Source organism: Halichoerus grypus, chromosome 7, assembly GCF_964656455.1.
Source record: "Halichoerus grypus chromosome 7, mHalGry1.hap1.1, whole genome shotgun sequence".
Taxonomy (NCBI): Eukaryota; Metazoa; Chordata; class Mammalia; order Carnivora; family Phocidae; genus Halichoerus; species Halichoerus grypus.
The window spans coordinates 144,045,406-144,072,575 of record NC_135718.1 but is presented as its reverse complement, the minus strand read 5'-3'; the positions used below and the strand labels follow the sequence as shown (position 1 = coordinate 144,072,575).

The 27,170-nt window shown below is 39.1% G+C and overlaps 1 protein-coding gene across 4 annotated transcripts; it reads left to right on the top strand.

Moving 5' to 3' along the window:
• The first annotated feature begins 1,366 nt into the window (after window positions 1–1,366).
• On the top strand, window positions 1,367–25,399 carry BPNT1 (3'(2'), 5'-bisphosphate nucleotidase 1). Of its 4 annotated transcripts, none has more exons than XM_078078376.1 (10): window positions 1,367–1,481; window positions 6,371–6,498; window positions 12,066–12,170; window positions 13,609–13,716; window positions 15,032–15,080; window positions 16,597–16,688; window positions 18,038–18,082; window positions 21,116–21,313; window positions 23,604–23,709; window positions 24,753–25,399. In XM_078078376.1, the coding sequence occupies exons 1-10, from the start codon at window positions 1,412–1,414 to the stop codon at window positions 24,899–24,901; spliced, it is 1,050 nt and encodes a 349-aa protein (XP_077934502.1). In that variant the 5' UTR covers window positions 1,367–1,411; the 3' UTR covers window positions 24,902–25,399. The 4 variants fall into 4 exon arrangements, with proteins under 4 accessions (XP_077934502.1, XP_077934503.1, XP_077934501.1 ...); XM_078078377.1 differs by having other exon boundaries at window positions 1,447–1,579; XM_078078375.1 differs by lacking the exon at window positions 1,367–1,481 and adding an exon at window positions 3,926–3,991.
• The last annotated feature ends 1,771 nt before the right edge of the window (window positions 25,400–27,170 follow it).

Below are 27,170 nucleotides of genomic sequence, written 5' to 3'. Positions count from 1 at the left end.
GTGAAGCTAAAACAAGTGTACAGTAGTGGGGAAAGTATCATAAAAAATTGTAAGTATTCTGCAGTTAGGATGTGTCTAAGTGTCTAAACTATAAAACTAGATGGTGCATTATGGCTCTGCATTATCAGGAGAGATAAAGCAAAATTCCAATCCCAGGACATATGCTCTAAGAAAAGACCTGGCAGAGAATATCGTTTGCATTTTTTGTTTCTTTTAAGCAATGAGAACGTGGTCGTGGGCTACTTATCTAATTTTAAAATAAAGTAGTACCTTTATTTATATAAAGGATACCTTTAACAATACAAAATGACTGTTCCCTTTGATAGTTTTTCTTACTCTGAATTTCTACTCTAATAATACAGTGGGTTTCGTTTCCTAATCAATTGGAGAATTTCTGTCTTTAAAAGGATGTGTTTAAGCAATTTACATTTATTTTGTAACTGATATGTTTGCTATTAACTCCGCCATCTTAAGTTATTTGTGATAATCACCGTGCCCTCCTTTTTAATACTGAAAAAAAAAAAGCATTGCCCATTCACTCTGTTTTCATTGCATATCTACGCACAAACATAAACAAGGGAGGCACAAAAAGTGTGCTCCTTAAATATATGGTGAAAGCCTAAATGAATAAAAGGCAATTTTTGTTTTTGCCTGTTTGTTTACTTTTGTCAGTGCAATAACAATTTTGCTAAGCGGATTTTCTTCTGTGCCTCAAAAAGCAAAAAAAACCAAACCACCACCACCCAATCCCCAAATCATTAACGTAACAAATCATTATCTGGTCAGGAAAAGAGAGTATTTCCCAGGACTTACTGGCAAGCATATGAAAGGGTCACAGACCCTTTTAAGAATCTCATAAGCAGGGGGCGCCTGGGTGGCTCAGTCTTTACGTGCCTTCGGCTCAGGTCATGATCCCAGGATCCTGGGCTCCAGCCCCGCATGGGGCTCCCTGCTCCGTGGGAAGCCTGCTTCTCCCACTCCCCCTGCTTGTGTTCCCTCTCTCTATCTCTGTCAAATAAATAAATAAAATCTTAAAAAAAAAAAAAAAAAAGTAAGCACTAGTGACAATTCTGCATAAAACCGTTTAGCTCCTGGGAGCGGAGGCGGAGGGGTCGTGGACCTCCTGAAGCCAGTCCACGGACCCCTGGGATTCCAGGGTAGACCCTCGCTGACCACCGCAGTGCGATATTACTAGTCCAATAAACATTTTAAGAGTGTACAAAGTGGACTGGAAGACCCCTGAAACCACAATGAATCTTTTAAAAGTAGGCACACCTCTCCCGATTACAGTAGGCGACACACACGGCCGGAGAGTTCAGGGGAAAACACGGAGAAATGGAGTTTTCTGGCGGGTCGGGAGTCCCCGGCAGTCGTGGGAGTAGCTGTTCTGCGCCTGCGCTGAATTTTCCGCATGCTCAGTAGCTGCGGTGGGTTTGTCCTACATCCACCAACGTTCGACCTATTGACGGGAAGGCGGCCAGGTACTGGACCCAACGAGAGACCTGTTGCATGATAGCTTTCTGTTGTTGTTGTTACCCTTCAAGTGTCTTTCGTCTAGCTTTGTTCCAGGCTTGTCACAGTAAGTTTCTACCCTGCGAGTCAGGGCAAGACCTTGGGCAGATCTGACTCATTTATTGGTCCCCTAACTCCACCCCTTTGCACAGATACAAGGAGATTACAGGGATTTATGTTTAAAAAAGAAAAAAGTTTGCATGAGTCAGATTGACTCTCTAGATATTCCAATTTCGGACCTGGATTCTTGAGTGTCAGCAATTTAATTGTTGATCGGTGCGTTTATTTTCGTCCTCCAGGGTCTTTTCATTGCTATTTATTGTAGAATTAACAAGGCAAACCTAGACAGTGGGTTCGTTAGTGCGCTCAAATTTAGAGACTGCCTTATGTCTGAAATTAAATTTCGTTCAAATAGCACACATTCTTCCTACTATCTCTCCTACATACTTGTAGGCTTGCTTGCTTTATTCAGGTTTCCCTGAAAATATAATTGCTAGTTCCAAAGATGTGTACATTTTACTTTCAGTAAGCTTTTCAAAATCATCCTAAGAGGTTTTAGCCACTTTGCATCCTTGCTCACAGTGCCCAGGAGGATGTTCCCTCACAGGCTAGCCAACACTGGGCGTTTTTATCTATGCCAGTCTTACACATGAACAATCATCTTTTGCTGTTTTAATTTGCATTTCTTTCATAATTAATGAAGTTGAGCATTTCATGTAATTAATGGCCATTGTTTTTCTTTTAATACGAATAACCTATTTGTGTCCTTTGCTCATTTTTCTACTAGATTATTCATCTTTAACATATTAATGTAAAAACCCTTTACATAACCAAAATTAACTCAGATGTCTAGTACATGATACAAATTTTTTTTCTCATTTTGTCAGTCATCTGCTTTGCTTGTGGTAATTTGATTACATAGATATCTTAATTTTTATTCAGTCAAATCTGTCAATATATTCTTTTATAGATTCTTAGTTTTTCTCATGTTTAAAAGTCCTTTACCAGATCTACAAAATATTTCACACAGTTTTGTTCTCATGCTTTTATGGTTTCTTTCTTTACTTCTAAAATCATGCATTGATCTGGGATGTAATTGATACAAAGAATGCAAAAAGTTTCCAACATTTTTTTAAAAAGATTGGCAACTGTTCCCACCATTTTTGCACAATTAACTTTCCCTTGTGATTTGAAATACCACCTTAGTGTATTTGGATCTACTTCTGGGATTAATTCTGCCCAGGACTAAACTGTATAATTACTATAGTTTTATATCATATTTTGATAACTGGTAAGGAGAGTATCTTGGCTCATTGTTCTTTTTCAGAATTTGCTCTGTTATGCTCATATTTTTATTTTTCCAGATGACCTTGAACCTTAGCATCACTTGATTAGGTTTCAAAAGATATAATCTTTGTATTTTGACTGGGAACTCAGTCATTCATTTTTAAAAGATTTTATTTATTCATTTGAGAGAGAGTCTGAGAAAGAGACAGAGAACAAACAGGGTCAGGGAGAGGGAGAGGGAGAAGCAGGCTCCCTCTGAGCAGGAAGCCCAATGTGGGGCTCGATCCCAGGACCCTGGGATCATGACCTGAGCCAAAGGCAGACACTTAACTGACTGAGCCACCCAGGCACCCACATCATTCCTTTTTAGATCCTAATCCTCATGTGCTCACCATCTTTATATTGAATTCAAATTACCTTTCCCAGGCTGTCAAAGGAAATGGATCATTTGATTCCTGTTTTTAATCCTTCAGAACTAGCCCTATTGGCTACTGTAAAGATTTCTTAAAGGATGGGATGTTAGGTTGATAGCCGTAAGTGGCATACAATCTTTTCTCGTACTACTTTAAGCCTCAAGCTCTGAATGTTATGAAAAAGAATCTGTAATGTGATTCTGGGTTGTATTGGTTATCATATTACATCCTCAGGGTCAAAATAAAGTTGCAGAAGCCCATAGGAATTTTTTTGCCCGGAACACTACCCTGCTGCCTCTGCAGGACAGCCAGTAATGAGGACAGATATCACAGTAATGGTTAGCCAGTGTGATTTAGTGCTTACCTTGTGCCAGGGACTGTTACAAGTCCTTTACTTGCATTGCTCATTTAATAATTACAACAACCCCATGCTATAGATACTATTATTAGCTCCATTTTACAGATTGAGGCACAGAGAATTTAAGTGGCTTTCCCAAGTTCACATGGCTAACATATACCAGAGCCAGGGTTTGATCGCTGGCGGTTGGCTCCCGTGCCTGTGACTTTGGCTGCCTTATCCTGTTTTTGAGTAAGCTGTCAGGAAGCTGTGTTCTCAGAGGGCGGTGCTTTAGGACCCAGAAGATGTAAACCTGGTAGAGAAGGAAGTACATGTATATAACCTGAGCTGCTAAACGGAAGTTAGCAACTTGCAGGTGGCTCTTTGGTGGCGGCGGCGGCGGCGGCGGCCTCACGGGTTCCCCATCAGTACCGTCAACAAGGTGATTCTCACTTGGGTTCTGGGAGGGGGCACAATTAAAAAGGCTAACAGGAACCTCTTTTCCAGGTGTGTTTTGATAATATGATTAGATTCATTTTCTTTATTAAGGGCCAAAATTGTATTCATTTGTTGAAAAAATATGTAAGAAAAATATTAGACAAGGGGATGATAATATTTCATTACTAAGTATGTTTGGACCGAAGTATTTCAGAGAAATTGGTAGGAATATTTTATTTGCCAGCTAAAAGTGATTTGCGGGACCTCTTTAAAAATCACTGTTGTGCTTTACCTCAAACCTGTTACATTCTTATGAAACTGGTGTTAGCTTTAAATGGCAGTTCATATAGTACGCATTTTATGAGGAATGTAGTAGAACAAGCCTAAAAGGTTGTCTTTATAAGAAAATACTGTGGATGTGGCAAACATAAAAGAAAGTGGTTTAGTCATATACGAAGCCTGACAAGCCTGGAATGATTGCTTAATTGGCTCAAATATAAGTGATGTCTGTGAAAAGGTACAACACTACCATACAGTGAGGGAAAATGATCTGCCTTTCACCAAGGACATTTTATATAACTTGGGGACTGAATGAGCATTCCAACACATACTAAAATATCCTCAGTAGTTAAGGCATTTGGGTAGTACATGATTAGTTGCCTGAAGACTACCTTTTCCACTGTGGAATAAATCAGATATGTAGCTGATCAAGGATAATAAGGAAGTAGAGGTAAGGTCAACAGAATGTTTGCTCAATTATTTCTCCTGTTTTCTATTTGAGTGTTAGTAATTTTCATAAGCAGTTTTTTTACCTAGCCTGCCAATAAAATGAATCTAGCCGGATTATGATGTAATAAGATAAAGAGAATTTAAGTACATAAGAATTCATTTTATTTTCATCTTAATTCCGGACAACTACTGGCCACAATTCAATTCTCCTTCTGAAGGGTTTCAAACACTTCACTTGTTTATTGTCTCAATTAATGTTCATAATCCCTGTGACTAGAATTCGGATGAGAGAAAAAAGATGTAAAGAGCTTAAAAGGCACATCAGATCAAATATGCAGTCAGAAATTGGCAGTAGGAAAAAAAAAGAAATTGGCGGTAGAATGATGACTTGCTGAATTGAGGTTCGTAATGTCCCTTCTGTTCTGTATTGTGTTCCTTTGTTGAGTTGAAATAATGCTGACCAGATTCAATTGGAGGGCTGAGAGTTTTTGTCATCAGTTGGTTCCCTGTGAGCACTCTGAGACAGAGAAAAAGTCCAAGAGGTTTGTTAGGGAGTGTTCTTGGGATCACTTGTGGGAAGTGTGAAGAAGGTAGTGATGCCTTGGGGAGTGGCGAGTTGGGCGCGATGCAGTCTCAGCGAAGGCCTCAGTCAGCCAACCGAGCTGGGCATTCGGAAGCTACGGTGACCCAGAAGAGTTGGGGTGGCAGCCCTGTTGGAGTGTGGAGTGGCCTTTAAACCCATCCCATCTGTTGACCCATTGCAGGTGCAGTGACTCTTCTCAGCAGATAAATTCCCAAAGAAAGGTGGCAGCTAAAAGCCATCTGTTCGTGGCACTCCAAGCAGCTGGGGAAATGTTCTTCAGCCCTGAAGGGAGTTTGGGTGGTACATCCCAGCCTCGGAACAGTCACTAAAATTGCAGGGTTTGAATTTGTATTTTCAAAGAGGAATATACTTTATGCTGAAGGCTCTTTTTCCCATATTTTCCACTGGGCCAGGGGCTATTCTGACACTCATTACTTGTCCAGATGATTGGTCTTCACCCCAATTAGGTGTGTTGCGTATTCTCTTTATTTGGCAACTGATGATGATGGTAGTAAATAGCCAGCAGATTAAATTTTATTTAATCTCTAATGGAACATTCATTGGTTTTTAGAAACTAATTGTAATCCCATGCAACCCCTCCTTTTTTTAATTACTCTGTACATACACCCCCATCCCTTATGTTATTCATACCTCTCTTGGCTCTTACCAGTTTTATGTTACAGACTTCAGGTTACAATATTTTACCCCCAATCCGCCAAAACACTAGCTCATCCATGGCAGATGTTATATCTTACATTTTTAGCCCCTGATGGAATTTCCACAGCCTTTGCACATATACACGTATACCTCATACATAAAACCTTTTCATGTGCTCATAGGCCTGCGCCAGTTTTCCCCGTGCTTCAAAATGTCGCATCTGCAGAAAGAATGAATACTATAAAATTTATTGAGAGAGTTAATGCTGAAATGGAGGTTTTTCCAAGTCTCTTAGCAAAAGTTTATTAAAGGATCTATACAGTTACTCAGTAAATATGTGTTGAATTGAATTCAAGTGACTGAAACCAGTAGTTGGCTTTGAAAGTAACAATGTTTCTCTTAATTTCCCCTTAGGGCTTATCATGGCTTCCAGTCACACCGTGTTGATGAGGCTTGTAGCCTCAGCATATTCTATTGCTCAAAAGGCAGGAACCATAGTCAGACGTGTTATTGCTGAAGGAGACCTGGGTATTGTGGAGAAGGTACTGAAAGTCTCATCTCATTTCATACCAACTTTATTTTTGTTCCTTCACGTTTTACCTAAGGATATAATAATCTGGACACACTTCAATAGTTGAAATAATTAATGTCTCACCTATGGACATTGCTAGACCCTTAGTACAAATAGGCTCCATTTCTGCTTTGAAAATGATTCCAGACTTCCTGCAACCAAAACTTTTATGGTTAGGCCTTCTGACTGCTGTCCAGCCCCAGAGCACCATAACCAAGCTGCATATCCTAAAGTAGTCTCTTACAGGTCATTGAGTCCTTCGTGAACTTGACATGTTGGTAAAATCTGGCATATAAATAAGTATTCCTTATAGTCAGAGCTTTAAACTTTTCTCTTCTTCATGGGAAAGAAACACAAGACAAGGTTGTTGTTTTATTTTCCCCCTAGAATGATAATTAAAAACTTAGGTAAAAAAAAAAAAAAAACTTAGGTAAATTATCAGAAAGATAGTTTATCATGATAGTTGATTCTTTTCGTTTTTGTTTTTTGGGTAAGCTCTACACCCAGCATGGGGCTTGAGCTCACAATGGTGAAATCAGGAGTTGCATGCATGTTCTACTGACTGAGCCAGCCAGGTGTCCCTAGTGATAGTTGATTCTTAAAAGAAAATCCTACTACGCATGTGTTCTAGTTTAAAATATAATTTATTCTACACAATTTGGTTATCATTTCACGTTGCAATTTTTAAATGTAAGTTTCCATATATTGACTTTTTATCATAACATTTAAAGAAGATTGTATTATAATTTTGCCCAAGTGAGAAAATTACAGGGTATAATTAACTATTAACATTATAATGGTTTATAAATAGAGTTGTAGTTAAGTCAGGCATCTATCTAAGGCTGTCAGCAGAAAAAAATGAGGACCAAAAATGAGTAAAAAACAACTTAGTAATAAGTTCAGATGAGCTAATTATAGGACATTTAACGTAAGTGCTTTTAAAAATTAAGAATAGGGGTGCCTGGGTGGTTTAGTCAGTTAAGCATCCGACTCTTGATTTCAGCTCAGATCATGACCTCAGGGTCGTGAGATCGAGTCCCGCATCAGGCTCTGCGCTGGGTGTGGAGCCTGCTTCGGATTCTCTCCCTCTCCCTTTGCCCCTACCCCCGCCTCCCCCAACTAGAAAAAAAAATAAGAATAAAAATCAGGGGGTGTGCCTGGCTGACTCAGAAGAGCACCAACTCTTGATCTCAGGGTCATGAGTTCAAGCCCCACACTGGGTGTAGACATTACTTAAATAAATAAAACTTAAAAAAAATAGAATGAAAATCACAAGAACAAGTTAAGTAAAACTCATTTCTAATTTTGATATATTTATGGGCTTAATAGTATAGGAAGTAGATACAATATATCTTGATTTCAGAAAAAAAATTTTCATTTTTCATTGTCAAAAAAAAATTCAAGCTATTGATAAATATGGACATGACATCTCCCATCCCCCATCTTTTTTTTTTTTTAAGATTTTATTTATTTATTTGAGAGAGAGAATGAGATAGAGAGAGAGAGAGCATGAGAGGGGGGAGGGTCAGAGAGAGAAGCAGACTCCCTGCTGAGCAGGGAGCCCGACGCGGGACTCGATCCCGGGACTCCAGGATCATGACCTGAGCCGAAGGCAGTTGCTTAACCAACTGAGCCACCCAGGCACCCCTCCCATCCCCCATCTTGAACCACTGTTAGGTATATTCATAAGTGGATGAACAATGTTACCCAAACATTTTAATTCACGATTCACATCAACCAAGAAAAGATCATTGATGACAGATCATAGGACTCTGCTTCCAACTCTGTCCTTTTCTCTTTAACCTTTAACTTAAATACAGTTTTAAAAATTCATTGAATGTATCGTCTCAAAAATGTTGTGGAACGGGAGGATATAGAGATCATACTTATCAAATTTATCAATAAAATGAACCTGGAAACAGTAGTTAATATATTGGATCACAGAAAAAGTGCTCAAAAAGTTACAAACACTAAGAAAAGAGGGCCAAATCCAACAGGATATTATATCAGGAATAATTATAAGTTCCCAAAATATTTGTGTTCAAGTTATAAGAAGTAAATCTGATTTATATTTGTTTAAAAAAGAGGTTTTAGTTGACAACGTACGTGCTCAGTGATAAACCAACAATGTAATTCAGCGACTTTCAGAAGGCTACTAATCTTATGGCCTTTTTTTTTTTTTAAAGATTTTTTATTTATTTATTTGACAGAGACACAGCGAGAGAGGGAGCACAAGCAGGGGGAGTGGGAGAGGGAGAAGCAGGCTTCCCGCTGAGCAGGGATCCTGATGTGGGGCTTGATCCCGGACCCTGGGATCATGACCTGAGCCGAAGGCAGATGCCTAACGACTGAGCCACCCAGGCGCCCCTCTTATGCACCATTTTTGAGATGAACTGCTTTAAGCAGTGGGACTCTAGGATTTGGCTTTCCCTGGCTTGGAGGATAGCTGGTCATCAACTCTTGTAATTGGACCCAGAAGAAGGAACTGGTCAATCTATTAATTTATCAATACCCCTCTGAAGCTGACAGAGTGCTCCAACAGGAGCCTATAGCTAAGGGGTAATGGAAAAACAGTAATAATCTCCCTGTCCTCTGTATTGGTCAGACACTTGTAGTAATAATCTCCCTGTCCTTTGTACTGGCAATAATCTCCCTGTCCTCTGTACCTGTCACATACTTCTAGGTAATAGATGATAAAAAAGGTAATGATCACCCTGTCCTCTGTGTGGTCAGGCACTTCTAGGTAATAGATAATGAAAAAGGTAACGATCTCCCTGTCCTCTGTATGGTCAGGCACTTCTAGGTAATAGATAATGAAAAAGGTAAAGATCTCCCAGTCCTCTGTATGGTCAGGCACTTCTAGGTAATAGATAATGAAAAAGGTAAAGATCTCCCAGTCCTCTGTATGGTCAGGCACTTCTAGGTAATAGATAATGAAAAAGGTAACGATCTCCCTGTCCTCTGTATGGTCAGGCACTTCTAGGTAATAGACTATAAAAAAGGTAACGATCTCCCTGTCCTCTGTGTGGTCAGGCACTTCTAGGTAATAGATAATGAAAAAGGTAACGATCTCCCTGTCCTCTGTATGGTCAGGCACTTCTAGGTAATAGATAATGAAAAAGGTAAAGATCTCCCAGTCCTCTGTATGGTCAGGCACTTCTAGGTAATAGATAATGAAAAAGGTAACGATCTCCCTGTCCTCTGTATGGTCAGGCACTTCTAGGTAATAGATAATGAAAAAGGTAACGATCTCCCTGTCCTCTGTGTGGTCAGGCACTTCTAGGTAATAGATAATGAAAAAGGTAAAGATCTCCCAGTCCTCTGTATGGTCAGGCACTTCTAGGTAATAGATAATGAAAAAGGTAACGATCTCCCTGTCCTCTGTATGGTCAGGCACTTCTAGGTAATAGATAATGAAAAAGGTAACGATCTCCCAGTCCTCTGTATGGTCAGGCACTTCTAGGTAATAGATAATGAAAAAGGTAACGATCTCCCTGTCCTCTGTATGGTCAGGCACTTCTAGGTAATAGATAAAGAAAAAGGTAACGATCTCCCTGTCCTCTGTATGGTCAGGCACTTCTAGGTAATAGATAATGAAAAAGGTAACGATCTCCCTGTCCTCTGTGTGGTCAGGCACTTCTAGGTAATAGATAATGAAAAAGGTAAAGATCTCCCTGTCCTCTGTATGATCAGGCACTTCTAGGTAATAGATAATGAAAAAGGTAAAGATCTCCCAGTCCTCTGTATGGTCAGGCACTTCTAGGTAATAGATAATAAAAAAGGTAACGATCTCCCTGTCCTCTGTGTGGTCAGGCACTTCTAGGTAATAGATAATGAAAAAGGTAACGATCTCCCTGTCCTCTGTATGGTCAGGCACTTCTAGGTAATAGATAATGAAAAAGGTAACGATCTCCCTGTCCTCTGTATGGTCAGGCACTTCTAGGTAATAGATAATGAAAAAGGTAAAGATCTCCCAGTCCTCTGTATGGTCAGGCACTTCTAGGTAATAGATAAAGAAAAAGGTAACGATCTCCCTGTCCTCTGTATGGTCAGGCACTTCTAGGTAATAGATAATGAAAAAGGTAACGATCTCCCTGTCCTCTGTATGGTCAGGCACTTCTAGGTAATAGATAATGAAAAAGGTAACGATCTCCCTGTCCTCTGTATGGTCAGGCACTTCTAGGTAATAGATAATGAAAAAGGTAACGATCTCCCTGTCCTCTGTATGGTCAGGCACTTCTAGGTAATAGATAATGAAAAAGGTAACGATCTCCCTGTCCTCTGTATGGTCAGGCACTTCTAGGTAATAGATTATAAAAAAGGTAATTATCACCCTGTCCTCTGTATCAGGCACTTCTAGCTAATAGATAATAAAAAAGGTAACAATCTCCCTGTCCTCTCTATTGGTCAGGCACTTTGTTGACACCTCATTTTAAAAGAGGCAGGGCAGAATTAAATTTGTCACATAAAGGATTCAGAGATTCAGTTTCAGTCTGGCGCTATGTCTGGACAAGAAAAGAATTGGGATAGCTTTCCTCATATACGTAATGGCTGTCAATGTGTCTGCTTCTCTCTGGAGAGTAGTCTCTAGACTTGATTGACACAGAAGTCATCTTCAGATTTAACAATTCTTTTAAGAAGTTTCAGCAGGTATTTCTAGAGTACCTGTGGTGTGCCAGACACAATTCTTTAGGAAATAAAACAAAAATCTCTGTCTTTGTGGCCCTAAATTCCAGCAGACTAGTACTTTGCATGTAGGTAACTAGCAGACTTCAGCGTAACATAAAAGTCTTTGATTTTCATGATCGTTCCTTGTTTCATTAAAAAGTATTATAAAATTTTTACTACTAAAAGTAATACATTCTGTAACTCTACCTAACCAGGCGTATATAAATTGCAGCATGTCATAATTCTGTGAAAGCAGACTAACAAAAGAGGTTGTGACTGTCATTTGCAAGATTTTCCACTGTCTTTTACTGGAATGACTATCTGACGTAGGGATTGAGTGAGAATGCTATATATCAAATGTTATTGCTGTTCATTTTCATAGTTTTTATATTTTAGAAATAGGAATTCTTTCTATCATCCTGAGGACCTGTTGAATTATTAGGAAAGTATATGTTAAGTAGATTAGTAGAAGACTAGTGAGTAGAAGTTATAGAAGGATCCAAATTGGGAATACCTTTCAAACAATTAAAAATAGTTTTTAGCTTTGACTGCCTTGAAAAGTTATGAATTTCCTATCTCTTCATCTTTTTAAGCAAAAGATTGATCTAGAGATCTTATGAAGGGGATTTCTCAAATGGGGGAGAAAGTGTTCTAATAATCTATTACCTAGAAAGCTCCTTTCCAAACTTTAACCACTATAAATCCCATGAGATAAACCAAGCCAGGAAACTAGTTGACTCATTTGGTGTTAAGTTCCACGAATCTAAAAACAGACAGTGCAACTTAAATGACATAGACACTCATGCATTAGGAATCAGAGAACAACTGATTTCAGATTAGTTCTGCTAAAATTTACATTCTTTGTTGCAGACCTGTGCAACAGACCTGCAGACCAAAGCTGACCGATTGGCACAAATGAGCATATGCTCTTCATTGGCACGGAAATTCCCCAAGCTCACAATCATAGGGGAAGAGGTAAGACTTGTCAGGGATGCACTATTTTTTTAATGGGAGCTGTTTACCATATGGATTTATAATTGCCACTTTAATGACTTCCATATTACTGTTACTATCTCAAGTGTTACATCTGGTGTTTTAACACCAAAATAATTAGCCTATTCCTTGGACTTGAAGGAAATGTCTGATTATAAAATATTTTAGTCCATTTCTAGGCAGATGTCTCAATTCTTGACCACAGAACATAGGGTTCCTGTTGTAATAATCAGCATGCAAACTATGAGATGGGCAGAGTTCTAGAACTTTGGAATAAAATGGATTTTGTTGTTTCTGGGTTTTTTTTTTTTTTTAATTAGGCTTCCTTGCACACTTGTCCAAAGACTATAACACTGAAAGTGAAGGAATTCACATCTCATGTAATTGAGAGAGAAGTCTCTCATGTCAGAACCACTTATTTATTTATTTATTTATTTATTTATTTTGATTTTTGAGAGTGTGTTTATTAAGGGCTTAGGATAATAAGGGGCAGGAATCTTATGCTTACAGACAGGTTTTTAATGATTAATTCATTTTGAATTATTACACACTGAATCCTGTTGAGGGCGGGTTAGGCATTTAAAGCCATTTAAGTGTTCCTTATGGAAACTAGAGTGAAATCAGAACTCTTTTAATTTTTGTTTGTTTGTTTTTGTTTTTGATTATTTTTTAATTTAAATTCAATTAACATATAATATATTATTAATTTCAGAGGTAGAGTTCAGTAATTCATCAGTCTTATTAATAACCTGTGTTCATTACATCACATACCCTCCGTAATGTCCATCACCCAGTTACCCCATCCCCCCACTCCCTCCCCTCCAGCAACCCTCAGGTTGTTTCCTATGATTAAGAGTCTCTTATGGTTTGCTCCCTCTCTGATTTCATCTTGTTTTATTTTTCCCTCCCTTCCCCTATTATCCTGTTTTGTTTCTTAAATTCCACATATCAGTGAGATCATATGATAAGTGTCTTTCTCTGATTGACTTATTTTGCTTTGCATAATACCCTCTAGTTCCATCCACATCATTACAAATGGGGAGATTTCATTCTTTTTGATGACTGAGTAATATTCCATTATATGTATATACTACATCTTTTTTATCCATTCATCTGCCGATGGACATCTGCAGAGCCACTTATTTAAATAAGTTTGTAACACTTAAGATTTTTTTAGAAAAACTGTTCGGGATAATGAAGATGGAATTTTTTTTTGTAGTCAACTTTGATGGACCATGTGTGGTCATTTTTGCAATTTTAGTCAGTGTGCTTTATTTTTTGACTCAGGTTAAGCTCTTAACATAAATGGGAAACAGGAAGGCCTAGTGAACTCTGATGTTGCATTTCTTCTGTAACTAAGACAAAGGGTGCTCTGTGAATGCCAAACAACTTTAGTAACCATCAGCATTATTTGCTTTAGGATCTGCCTTTTGAAGAAGTGGACCAAGAGCTCATTGAAGATGGTCAGTGGGAGGAAATACTGCAGCAGCCGTGCCCATCCCAGTACAGTGCTATTAAAGAAGAGGATGTATGAGCCATATGATTACTTAAGTCTTTGTTAGCCTTCATGTTTGTGCTCTAGTAAATAAAATTTACCTGTAAGGTTGAAAAGCTGGTAGACATAAAATAGGGGCCCCTAGGAACTTGAAATCTTTCAGGGCCAGCACAGAAGTGTCAGGCGACCATATGGGAATGTGTGACCTGTTAATTTAGGGTTCTGTTCCTCATCCTATCGGTTTCTTCTCTACTCTAAAACTATTACTGAAAATACTTCTAGGGAGAACACCTAATTTGTTAGTAGGTTTGGTCGTAAAACTTTTCGTTGGTAATTGAGGCTGGAAGGCAGTGAGATAGGTCGCTGCCTTATGTTTGGAAGGCTATAAAACTCACCTCGCTTACTTTATAACGTTGTTTAAATCTGTAGCTTCAGGGGCGCCTGGGTGGCTCAGACGTTAAGCATCTGCCTTCGGCTCAGGTCATGATCCCAGAGTCCTGGGATCGAGCCCCTCATCAGGCTCCCTGCTCAGCGGGAAGCCTGCTTCTCCCTCTCCCACTCCCCCTGCTTGTGTTCCCTCTCTCGCTGTGTCTCTCTCTGTCAAATAAATAAAATCTTTAAAAAAAAAAAAAAATAAATCTGTAGCTTCAGATAACTATCCTAATTCTTTAGTTGTTGAGGTTTGATTGATTTAACACACATTCATCAGTACCTACTCTGAGTCAGGTGCTTTGCTCTGAGGGAGGGAGGACACAAGGACAGTGAGACGTGGTGTCTTCTGGGAGAAGTGAGCCTCATTCACAGATTCATGCCTAGCATTGTAATTCTGGTGGGTCTGCATATCCTGAATCATGTTGAAGTCCTAAGTAGAAGGGATTTCTTTTTCTGTCTACTGTCAATTTATAAACCGTTCATTTTTCTTGGCTGGATATAAACGGTGTCCTTAAGTTAAAATTAGACTGTCATTATTTTTTTTTAAATCAGCATTTATATGTCAGAGTGAGTAGCAGCCACACACTGTTTAAAACATTTTTGGTGCCACTTTAAAGTTTTCCCTGTACCACCACCTAGACCTCAGTGTGTTCATAGCATTGTGTTTAGTGTTCAGGTGACAGTAAATGGATGAGTGAAGCATTTCCTATTTAAAATTCTTAGATCAGACTTTTCTCTAATTTAAATGGACTTTTCCCATGATTACAAAACAATAAGGTTTTTTACTATCACAAAACTGATATTAGCTTAAGCAATTCAAAATATAACTTCAAAAATGAAAAAAAGGTGTTTTTAATCTACTTAAACCTATTTTTTAAATGTCGTATGCTTAATTTGGATATTTCCCTTTTTTTAGCTTGTGGTCTGGGTTGATCCTCTGGATGGTACCAAGGAATATACTGAAGGTTGGTATCTCTTTGGTATTTGTTTTTGATAGCAATAGGTCTAGTATATGATATTTAGTTGGAAACACTTAATATTTCATCTGCTGCATGACAACCCAGTATCATATTTTATGTTTATGCCCTGAAGCTGTATTTGTGCTCATCCTCGCTATTATTGTATATCAGCGATTGTCAAGACAGAGAGGGAGAAAATTCAGTCCCTTTAAATACCACCCTGTGACCCTCTACCAGTGCCGTGATTCTAATGTCCTGCAGGTGGGAATAACTAACACAACGCCAGGGTTACCAAAGGGACTACACTGAACCCCCAGCTCTACTGGGGGAGAGAACAAGGAAGAGCCCAGCTGTGCTCTACTACCATGCCCTCCCCTGCCAGGTCCACCCCCTCCCTTGCTCTCCCCCTCCCCCGATCCCCCCCCCCCCCCCGCGCCCCCCGCCCTCGCCATCTGTGAGCTGCTTTCTCACTCACAGCTTCACCTTTAAAGATGAGTTTGGGAACACGGTACAATATTTCTCCTTTCTGAAATTGCCTAAGATGAGAAAAATTAGAAAGCAACACATTAAAATAAAATTGGCAGCATTAAAGTAAAAAGACCAGGCTCAGAGCCAGAGTTTTAGGTTTTAGGAGCAGAGCATATATAAGCTTAGAGTTTTATTTTCGAAACCGAGATCTACATAGGTTTTCTTATATTGGTTCTCAGCTTCATGACTTAAAAATAAGATTTCTCGTAATCATTAGAAAAAACTCTACTTGGGTGAGACATATCTGTAATGAGTCAGTCACACAGTATATATGCACGTGTATGTATATGTATGTGTATGCAGTAAAATATCACTATAATCCATTAAGAAATAGGGAAGCTCTAGACAGCCTAGTATGTATAAGAGCACCCAGATAGATTGTTTAGCTCTTGACCCCCACCTCCAGAGATTTTGATTCACTGGTTCTGGGAAGGACCCTGAGAATCAATACTAACATTATGCCAGTTCAGGGGCGCCTGGTTGGCTCAGTCAGTAGAGCATGGAACTCTCAATCTCAGGGTCGTGAGTTTGAGCCCCATGTTGGGTGTGGAGCCTACTTTAAAAAAAATTATGCCAGTTAATTCCGATGCTGCTTGATAATCCGTAGACTGCACTTTGAGAAACCTTACCTTAGAGACTTGCAGTGCAGGTCTAGACAATAATCCTGGAGTAGAGAGTGATCCAGCAGGCAGCAGTGACATGGAAGGTGGTGGAGGTGCCCAGGAATCTAGCAATGGCTGCAGAGTCATGGCTGGCTTATTCAACCAGTGTCTGTCGATCCAGTTAAGTGGCCAAAGATCCTACTTCTGTCTCTGGCCAGCCATCTCTTATAATTTGTGCATTTTGTCAGAAGTAGGACTGATCGTGGATGAATCATTACAGATTTCTTACCTTTATTCCAAAAATAGCTTGGAGCAATTGATGTGCCGATGATAAGTCATAATATGAGCAAGTTATATCATTGATCTTCTTGATACTCATTTCTTCTTCACAGGTCTTCTTGACAATGTGACAGTCCTTATTGGAATTGCTTATGAAGGAAAAGCCATAGCAGGAGTTATTAACCAGCCATATTACAACTACCAGGTATTACTATAAATGATACAAAAATATTTCATTAGATAAGTAAGTAGAGTGTTATATGATTCCTGATGTTATCTAACTCAGTGGTTTACACTTCATTGCCCGTACAATTACTGGGGAGGTCTACAAAATACAGCTTCCCAGATCGTACCCCAGACCTGTTGAATCAGAACCTCTCAGGGCATTGATACCAGGAATGTATATGTATGTATCTGTGTGTACGCAGACACGCCGTATGTATTATATGTGTATATATATGTATATATATTTTATGTATGCCTCATGATTCAAATGCAGAAGTTTGGGAATTACTGACATGGTTCTTGATTAGCTTGGTCATTGAGACACCTGATTTGCCGGTGGTTCTTGGAGCATATTGAAGAAATGAACCATTTCAACCAAGAAAAGATGCTAGCCATGTTGTCTTCCAGGTAATACTACATAGCGCCTAAATTGCAGTCAGCATTGATAACAGAACTGGATATGCTCTTGCACTCAGTTCTAATTATTTTCTCTCTCTAATCTGCTCTGACTTTCTATTATACTCCAAACAAACTGTCTTCCTTAGAAGCAAGAGACTAATGTAATTCCAAAGCAGAAATATACCATGAAATCGCATTAAATGTTAAAGGAAATTGTTGCAGTAAAATTTTTGAGGTATTTACATTAGTGTGATCTTGATAGAACTTTGGAGAATCAAAGTAACCAGAGTGGGGACTATTACTACTGAATTTCTAATTTGAGTTAAGAGCAGGATTAATCTCTGCTTTTCTTTTTTTTTTTTTTAAAGATTTTATTTATTTATTTATTTATTTGACAGAAAGAGAGCAAGAGAGGGAACACAAGCAGGGGGAGTGGGAGAGGGAAAAGCAGGCTTCCCGCTGAGCAGGGAGCCCGATGCGGGGCTCGATCCCAGGACCCTGGGATCATGACCCGAGCCAAAGGCAGATGCCCAGTGACCGAGCCACCCAGGCGCCCTTAATCTCTGTTTCTAAGATAAATTTGTTTTTCATGTGTACGATTATAATTTTTTATTTATAATCCTGTGCTTCTTGAAATCATTTAGCAAAAATAGTGCATTATTAGGAAAGTCTCCCATATTGAATTGCTTAAGTGTCGTGAATTCTTTTAATATGACTTTAACATTTATATAGCATTATATGCAGACACAAGTTTGTGGTTTTTATGTAAACTTTAAAGTAAGTTAATACTATTACTTAAAAGAGGAGCATTTAGCTCATAGATAATGTTGTAATGCATGGCACTTTTCATCAGATCACAGTGCTTAGGGGTTATTAATACTTTCCATCACTTCTTTCTGAGATTAGAAACATCGTATTCATTTTCCACAGAACAATGAAAAGCAGAAGTTAAGGGAACACAGGAATGAAGCAAAGGTGAGAAAAATAGCTAGGGTTTTGGCCCCACTAGTAGGTAGAAAAGAGGCAGGTGACTTGTGGTACCCTGGGTGGCCATTGTCCATCCCATGTCCCAGCTCACTTCCTCCTGTTTGCTTCTCCCATTGCTGCCTCTCCCTTGCCCACAGTTCCTCTGCACTCTCTTTTTCCTCTCGTCCTCTACTCTTTTATGCCTTAAAATTTGTTGCGACAAGTGGAAAAGTTGCCCAGTTCTGTTGATGGTATTCAAGGCTGGAGATTCAATTTTAAGTAATCATCGGTATAATAATAGTAGCTACAATTTGTCATGAGCTACTGTGTGCTGCCAGACTCAAGGGATTCACATGCATTATCTCATTTAATACACACCACAGTCCTTTAAGGAAACTTTGTTCCTGTTTTAAAGAAGAGGAAACGGAGGCAAGTAACTTGCTGCCAGACCACTCAGTTTGTCATTGACAGATCTGGAGATTGAAACCCAGGTCCAGGGGTGCCTGGGTGGCTCAGTGGATTAAGTGTCTGACTCTTGATTTCAGCTCAGGTCATGATCTCGGGGTCCTGAGATTGAGCCCCAAGTCGGCTCTGCACTCAGTGCAGAGTCTGCTTGGGATTCTTTCTCTCCCTCTCCCTCTGCCACTCCCCTGCACTTGCTCGCTTTCTCTCTCTCTGAATAAATGAATAAATAAAATCTTTAAAAAAAAAAAGGAAAGAAAGAAGCCCAGGTCCAGACCCTTAGCAAATACTCTATAGTGCTTTCTTGAGCCAGATGAAAGACTTCTAACGATTCAAACTTTAGTATTCTAACAGATATTGAAGCTGGTAGGCACTTAAAAGAAACAGTGTGGCTTAGTGCAAGGAAACCTAATCTGTCTATATGTTGGAGATAGCTTCTTAACCACTATGAATTGTAATTAACCATTATGAAATAAGATGACAGTGTTAGCATTTATCACCCCCGAGAAAGTTGGTGTGGTGCTCTGAAGGAGAGAGGCAGAGAGATGAGGAGCACAGCAGAAGGCTGGCTGGCGGCCTTATAGGGTTGCATTTCCCTCACCATGGTGCCAAATCCCCTGGTCACATCCTCTTTGTCTACATACTCACTTACGGAGGGACTATGACATCTTAGGAACCAGAATACCTGTGTCCACTCTTTAGTATGCTTTCCTTTCCTTTTCAGAATAACTGGAGAACTGAATTAATAAATAGGTTCCTTGAAAGCATGACCTGTATCTCAGCAATCAAGAGAAAGCCCGATGGTCACCAGAGCCTGTCTGTACTTTTCAGGTTCTAAGACTGTCCTGTAGTGTAGACTTGATGGTGAACACGGGAAGCACATGAACATATGTTGAATGCCCAGTGCTTGTTCTTTGGTTCCTCTGTTGCCGCATTGCAGGGCGAGCTGTGAGCAGACAGCCTTCAGCTGTCTGCCTCTTCAAGGATTGCCTCACCTGTAAAGAGCTGCAGGGCCCCGTGGTGTGCCCTTTCTCAAGGCAGTCCATTTCCAGTGACTGTCATTGCACGAGTATAAGTGCCTGGTATTTCCTTCTGATTTTTATAACCCTGAAGGGCCATTCTAGCTTCAGAGCTCCCCATTGGGCCAGCTGAGACTGTTGGTGGATCTGCATGAAGCTCTGTGTCTCCCTCTGCCCACTTGTGCTTCCCTCCCTCCTAAGGGTACTCCATAATAAACACCCTCCCTATGTCAGAGTCTGCTTTCCAGGAAATCCAACCTGCAACATAAGCATATTTCACTACTGCAGCAGCCAGGGTACTGTTAGTGGGCAAATAAGATGATGTGTTTGAAAGCATTTTATTTTTTAAAATATTTTATTTATTTATTTTTACGAGAGAGAGCATGTCAGAGTGAATGCACAAAAGTGGGAAGGAGGAGCAGTGGGAGAAGCAGACTCCCCACGGAGCAGGGAGCCCAATGTGGGGCTCGATCCCAGCACCCTGGGATCATGACCTGAGCCGTAGGCGGATGCTTAACCCACTCGGCCACCCAGGCGCCCCGGTTTGAAAGCATTTTAACAAGGAAAATGGGGCAGTATAGTTTAGTGATGAAGAATATTGGCTTTGACTGCAGATGAGCCTCAGTTTGGTTATGATCCTCCTGGAGTCCTTGGGCAGATTACTTCAATGACTCCAAATCTCATTTTTCTCATCTGGAAAACAAAGATGATAATACGTACTTCATGGAGTTATTTGGGGATTAAATGAGATAATACATGTAAGGCATTTAGTATGATGCCTGGTACTTGCTTAGTATTCAGTAAAATATATGTCTGTATGTCTACAATATATGTTTACTATATTAATATAATGGTGTTTCGATGACTCTGTGTTAATCATTTTATGCATCAGGTTATGTTTTTCTATATGAACTGTAGAGTTATAACAATGTTTTGGAAAATTCTTTGAACGCTGCAAAGGAAAATACAGATGCTAAGGTTGCATTGTCATTGCCCTTTTACCACCACAATTGTTAGTAAAATCTTTCACCCCGACCCCGTTATCCATGGCTACTCTTCAGTATCACCCTATTCAGTTGCCGTCTCTATGGCAGCAAAATACATTATTGCCATTATCTGTTCCCATAGTAACAAGATCCTTGTTCCTTGGATAGTGAAAAGTAGTAATCAATACATGGTGTTTCATTTCCTGGGGACTTCAGTACCTTTTGCAAACAGCTGTTTTCAAAAACAATAATGAGATCAGTGGCTGATTCAGAGAGAGACGGGAATCAGAATATGATGTTTCCTTTCCTGAGGACTTTAAGGAATAACCATAAGTTCCCTTCAGTAGCTTTCAAACCCAGTTATTAACCCAAACAACAAGAGAATACTCAGTTGATTATCTCAGGAAAATTTCGTGGTGGATGATATTGTTCTTGTTCCTTATTACATTACATTGTCATATTTTTATTTAAAAAAAAAAAAATCATGGTGCTAACCTAAAGTGATATTCTATGTATGGCTGACATTTTTCTCCAGATGCTTACAAACTTTGCTGTTGTTTCACTCACTTACATAGGCAGGACCAGATGCTGTGTTGGGGAGGACGATCTGGGGAGTTTTAGGCTTAGGTGCCTTTGGGTTTCAGCTGAAAGAGGTGCCTGCTGGGAAACACATCATCACAACGACCCGCTCCCATAACAACAAGTTGGTGACTGACTGTGTCACGGCCATGAACCCCGATGACGTGCTGCGAGTGGGAGGAGCAGGAAATAAGGTATGAACACATCTGCATTTCCCGAAATGTGAAATAAGAGCTGGGGAGAAGGAATTAGAGGTTGTAATTGACCATTGAAAGCACATTTCAGCAACATTTGAATTTTTTAAAAATGTTATGGTTCAAGTCTTTTTATCTGAGAGCGTTCTGTGCTAATAGAAGTCATTAGGAGAAGATCTTGTGCCTCTTGCCAGGCCTCGTATTCTCGAGGACCCTCTTGGGTTACTTCCTAGACCTTTCTTCTGCGGACCCTAAGGATGGGCCTGCCTCCCCTTCCTGGATACTTCCCCCATTCTTTCACCTAGGCTTCCATCCTCCTGAGAAAATTGTGAAACGGAACACAGTTGGATCTGCATCCCTAGCCCTGATCTCTTCTCATCTGATTGCCCCCTGGATATCATAATGATGACATATTTCTGATATCTCAAATTCAGCATGCCCAATTGGATCTCTTCCTTTTTTCTTCCTGCCCCTACATGCATTCCTCCTATTTCCTATCTGCTTAATGGCACTACCATTTTCCTAATTACTCCCGCCAGACTCCTGAAAGTCACCCTAGACTCCTTCCTTCCTCATATCCTATCTGTATCTTCTTAATTCCTTCCTGATATCTCCTCTTGTCCATCTCAACTGCCCCCACCCTAATAGGTTTCAATTCATCATCCCTCACCCAGACTTTCCAGTAGCTTCCAAGTGGTCTGTCTGTTCAGTCCCAGTCCTCATAAAGCAGTTAAAAATGCAAAACTTACTGTATATCACTTCCTTGCCCCAAATCCTTGGATAACTCCCTGCACAACAATTCAAAATCAAAGCCTGTGAGAATGGGTGTAAATTCCCCTATATTTTGGCTCTTGAACACACCCCAGCCTTATCTCATGCCATCCCCCAACTCACACCCTGGTGACACTGGATCAGCTGTAGTCCCTGATGCACGTGCATTTCACACTTGTATGCCCGGCCCGGGGAAGGCAAATAGTAAATACTTACTGAACTGAGTGGAATTCATTTTTCTTTACTTACCCTTTGGAAGCAATAATCAACTATTTTTAAATTTTCCAAAAGCATTTACTGGTAAGAGGATGAAAATGGGAGTTTAAAAATAACAGTATTTTGCAGGGGGGTGGAATCAAAAACATTTCAAAGTAAAAAATGTATTCTTGGTATTCACTAAATATAAATAGTGACAGGCGTGATTTCTCTTAGCCCTTACTTTTATAACCGCAAAAATCCCATTATGTCTTTTATTCCCAAGGGACATCATTCTCCTTAGGAAAAAAGTCCCCATCCTACACATCCCCCACCTTTTTTCCTATAAAAAGACCTTGTTGGGCAGTTACTAACTTTTTTTATGTTGAGGACTTCTTGAAGAGTCTAATGAAGGCCACAGTCCTTCTTCCCTTAAGAAAATATACCCGAAATAGTTCTTGGTACATAGTAAGACTTGACACACATTTGTTAAATGAAAGAAAAACCTTTTATATAAAAGTCTACAGCAAGTTTTAATCATTTGATGGTGTTTCTGAAGAGTACTAAAAAGAGTAATTGGTTACATTGCATTCACTGAGATTTTCCTCCTCCTTTCAGTCTGCTCTCTTCATCTGAATATTTGAAGTCTGAATTTTACAGTACTGATTATTTCAGAGTATAACCAAAAAATAAGTAAATGACTCATGAAAGCCTGATAGCAGGTTACTTTTTAGAGTCATGCAGTTTCTATCAGTGACCTCAGTTTTGTTTGAGAATTATAGGAGTTATTAAGATGACAATTTAAAAATTAATATTTTAGTAGTAGAAAGAATAATATGTAGTAGGACTCCAAAGACTTAAGAAACTACTTGTTAGCCTAGTCAACATTGCATATGTGTTAGGACTTACTGCAGTTTATACATTAGTGCACTACTTGATGTTCCTCTATCCTTTATATAATCTACAAGATTAAAAATCTTCAATTTTTCTACAATATACCATATATTGCTTTTACAGTAAGAAAAAAACCAACATAATAAAAAGAAAACTTTATCTAAGTAGGACTATGAAGACTATTCCGATCTCCTCCTTGTGGCTTATTTAACCACTTCCCCCCCCCCCTCAGGTCACTATATGATTCTATATTCTGTAGTATTCTGTATATTTCTCCATAATACTCTTGTCCTTTCAACCTGCTAAAAGCCTTCACCTAAGTTGAGTCTGACAGAGGAATGGATGAAATATACTTGATAGAAGCAAGTGATTTCTCTTATTCTTCAATCTTTTCATGGCCTGGGGATAATTATTATCTCCAACCCTACAGATTATTCAGCTGATTGAAGGCAAAGCCTCTGCGTATGTATTTGCGAGTCCTGGATGTAAGAAGTGGGATACTTGTGCTCCAGAAGTCATTTTACATGCTGTGGGAGGTCAGTCCCTTTTATTTTGGGGAATTACAGGTGTTATAGTTTTTATATTATGCTACGACAGAATCTTTCAGTATTACTTTACCTACGTTCTGAGGATATAAAAGTTCGAAGGAATCCTAGAGATTAGCTGGTCCAACCCCTGCATTTCAGAAGTGAGAACGTCGATTTTTCGGCAAATTCATTTTCTTTAGTTATTTATCTTTTGGATTTCAAGCTACATATAGTTGGTTTAATTAAACCCTTATTGATTTGTGGCTTTAATGCTTCTAGGGTTTTTTTTTTTTTTCCTTGAAAAGTAAAATGTTCATCACCATTGTCTTCACCTCACTTAGTTTCATTTAAGCCAATACTGGTAAATGTTTCAGTACTAGTGCTTAAGATCATGGAGTTAGAATTTTTTTGAATCTCACTGAAAAAATATTACGAATATATGCATAGTAAGATGATTTTTCAAGTTCCATAAGACAACAGTTTACTTCTCTTAAACAAAGCACTTGATTTTTGTTCTACCCTTTCTCCTAATATATTAGCCATATCATATCTCATCAGCATATTACATGACTAGAGAGTTAAATTCATCACAATCCCATTTCATTAGGATGCTAAATGAAACTGTAATGTAACACAATTATATTTGATGAGCATATTTCACTTAAACTCTTACTAAATAAAGTTAATATTCAGTGGTAGAATGAAGAAAACACTTTTGAAAATGGGAATGGTAGTGATGGAGTAGAACCAACAGGAAAAGTAATCACCTCAGGAAAAGGGAAATTAATTGATGCCAAGAAATATGAATTAAAAATGCCAAATGAAATTAATTTTAATCAGGGAGAAAAAATAATTTTCTCTTTCAGTTAGTCAAAATTGTTCTATAGTTTAAGTTCAAGGGAATTAAAACTTAAACCTTTACAGTCGCTCATTATTTTTCCTATCTTATCCAGAATTATATTATAGCATGGGGAAGTAAGAGGCATTTAAAAATAACTAGAAACATAACCATCTGGCGAGCCGCTAATGTTGTATTGATGTTTCTTCTGTAGGCAAGCTAACTGATATCCATGGAAATGCCCTTCAGTATAACAAGGAGGTGAAGCACATGAACTCTGCAGGCGTCCTTGCCACGCTGCGCAATTATGACTACTATGCAAGTCGAGTTCCAGAATCTGTGAAAAATGCACTTGTGCCTTAGAGGAAAATCTCATTTACTTAGCGAGGAGAAGGACACTTGATTCTCAGAATAATATATGTTAAAATGAATTGGATGGAATTATTAGAATTCCACTTTTACTTTATTCATTGTTGATCGGTGATTTATATTTAGTTACTTAGGAGTAGAAAAAGCAATTAAAGACTTTCTTGATTAATTAATCACCCAGGCCAATTGTGAGATCGGAAGGATTTGTAAAGTAAGCGTGTTACAGTTCTTTTCCTCCTTGTATTTGCAGGAATGAAAGGAAGGTTTAGTTTGAACTCGCTATTCTGGTCAGTTGTTTAATCAACATTCCTGTTATTGTGAACAAGGTTTCTTTAGGGCACAGAATCACAAGTTGTTACCTGAATCTCATTCTTGTTTTTCACAATAATTTTAAGTTTTCCTCACTCCAGTTATGAATATCCTGAAGTGTCATGTATGTTGATGAAACAGATTTATGGGCAAAGCTTCTTTGTAATAAATTATTTAATTCTAGCTCTTTATGTTCTTTACCACCTTTTAACATTTTTTTTTTTTTTAAGATTTTATTTATTTATTTGAGAGAGAGAGAATGAGAGGGAGAGAGCACATGAGAGGGGGGAGGGTCAGAGGGCGAAGCAGACTCCCTGCTGAGCAGGGAGCCCGATGTGGGACTCGATCCAGGGACTCCAGGATCATGACCTGAGCCGAAGGCAGTCGCTTAACCAACTGAGCCACCCAGGCGCCCCACCTTTTAACATTTTTAAGTAGTATTTGAAAATGACATATTCTCTACTGTGGACATTACTTTATTCTTATGGCGGCGTCATTCTAAAATGCGTAACTGTGGCAAGTTAGGGACTTACCTTAGTTCTTTCCAAGGAGAGATTATAACATAAGCTATCAAAAGTATTCTGACATTCTGCCTAGATTTTTCTTTTTTGGGTATCTTTCCAGTGCTTTTAAATAAATTTCTCTGTTACTGGATTAGGCAAGTCATCTAAATTAATGGTTCTCAAACCCAACTACATATCAGAATCACCCAGGAGGCTTTTCAGAAATACAGAGTCATAGGCTCATCCCAGCAATTTTGATGCTGTATATTTTAAGAAGGCTACTCCAGGGAGTTTGATAATCATTGAAGTTTAGGTAATATCTTCAGAACATCCGTAACCTAGCCTGAAGAGGTCTTCGTGGCTTTGATACCTTTGATGACTCCAGTCTCTTGGGACTCTCTTCTCAGTGATTTTCTTCTTCCCTCTTCTAGCCACTCCTACTTGGTCTTCTTTCTTGGTTTCTCCCTTCCCTTAAATGTCAACATTCACCAAGATTCTGCTCTAGGTTCCCTTTACTTTCTCAGTAGATGATCTAATTCACGCATATGGCTTCTGTTTGCCCTTATTCCAAAATCTTTATCTAGTTTAGACCTCACAGGGGTGCCTGGCTGGCTCAGTCAGTAAAGTGTGTGATTCTTCATCTTGGAGTTGTGAGTTCAAGGCCAACCTTGGGTGTAGAGCTTACTTTAAACAAAACAAAACAAAAAACTTCTCAGATTCTAAGTTGCCATGCCCAAGAGCCTGCTTTGAATGTCTCACAGGTGTCTGTGAATTATTATATCTACCAAGCTCTTCATTCTTTTCCATCCCTCCTTAAATTATTTTACAAATCCTCAAGGTGATCCTAATAACTGGCCATATGTGGAAATCACTTCCTAAATCCATTTACTTCCCTCTGAACAGAATTCCCTATCTATAAAGAGGAGACTAAACCTAATTAAGAAAAAAAAACCCAAGTGCAATGTGAGAATAACTTTGAAGGCATTTTCTACAGGTTCCTATTTAAAAATGAGTTATCCAAGAGGCATATTTGGAAGTCGACATTCTCTCTTCATTCACATTGCCTATACGTTAATTTACACCCTCATACTCCTTTATTTCTTCCATACATCACTGTGGTGCCTTCCTGACTAATCTGCCTGCCTGCACTGTAACTCCTCTCCCTTCCACTTATCATATCCTCCAGGGTGATTTTCCACAAAATCGAATCTAGTAGTGCCACTCTCTTACTTAAAATCTTTCAGGGCTTCCTATTGCATTCAGGATAAAATACAAGTTTCTTGTCACAGCATGTGACCCTCTAATGTCATGGCTTTTTCCTTCTCCAGCCTCAACTCTGATCACAAACTTATATCCAGCCAGCCATGCTCAACCCTTTAAAGTTCCCCCCCAAATACCATGCTTTCTCTCACCGTGGCTTCCATTCACTCTTTCAACAAATAATGTTTTGA

Excerpts from the sequence above, each read along its gene's own strand:
- BPNT1 (XM_078078376.1), top strand. The coding sequence starts at position 1,412 with ATGCTCAGTAGCTGCGGTGGGTTTGTCCTACATCCACCAACGTTCGAC. Across the intron at positions 1,482-6,370 it reads ATTGACGGGAAGGCGGCCAG|GGCTTATCATGGCTTCCAGT; the intron begins GTACTGGACCCA and ends ATTTCCCCTTAG. Across the intron at positions 23,710-24,752 it reads CATTTTACATGCTGTGGGAG|GCAAGCTAACTGATATCCAT; the intron begins GTCAGTCCCTTT and ends TTTCTTCTGTAG.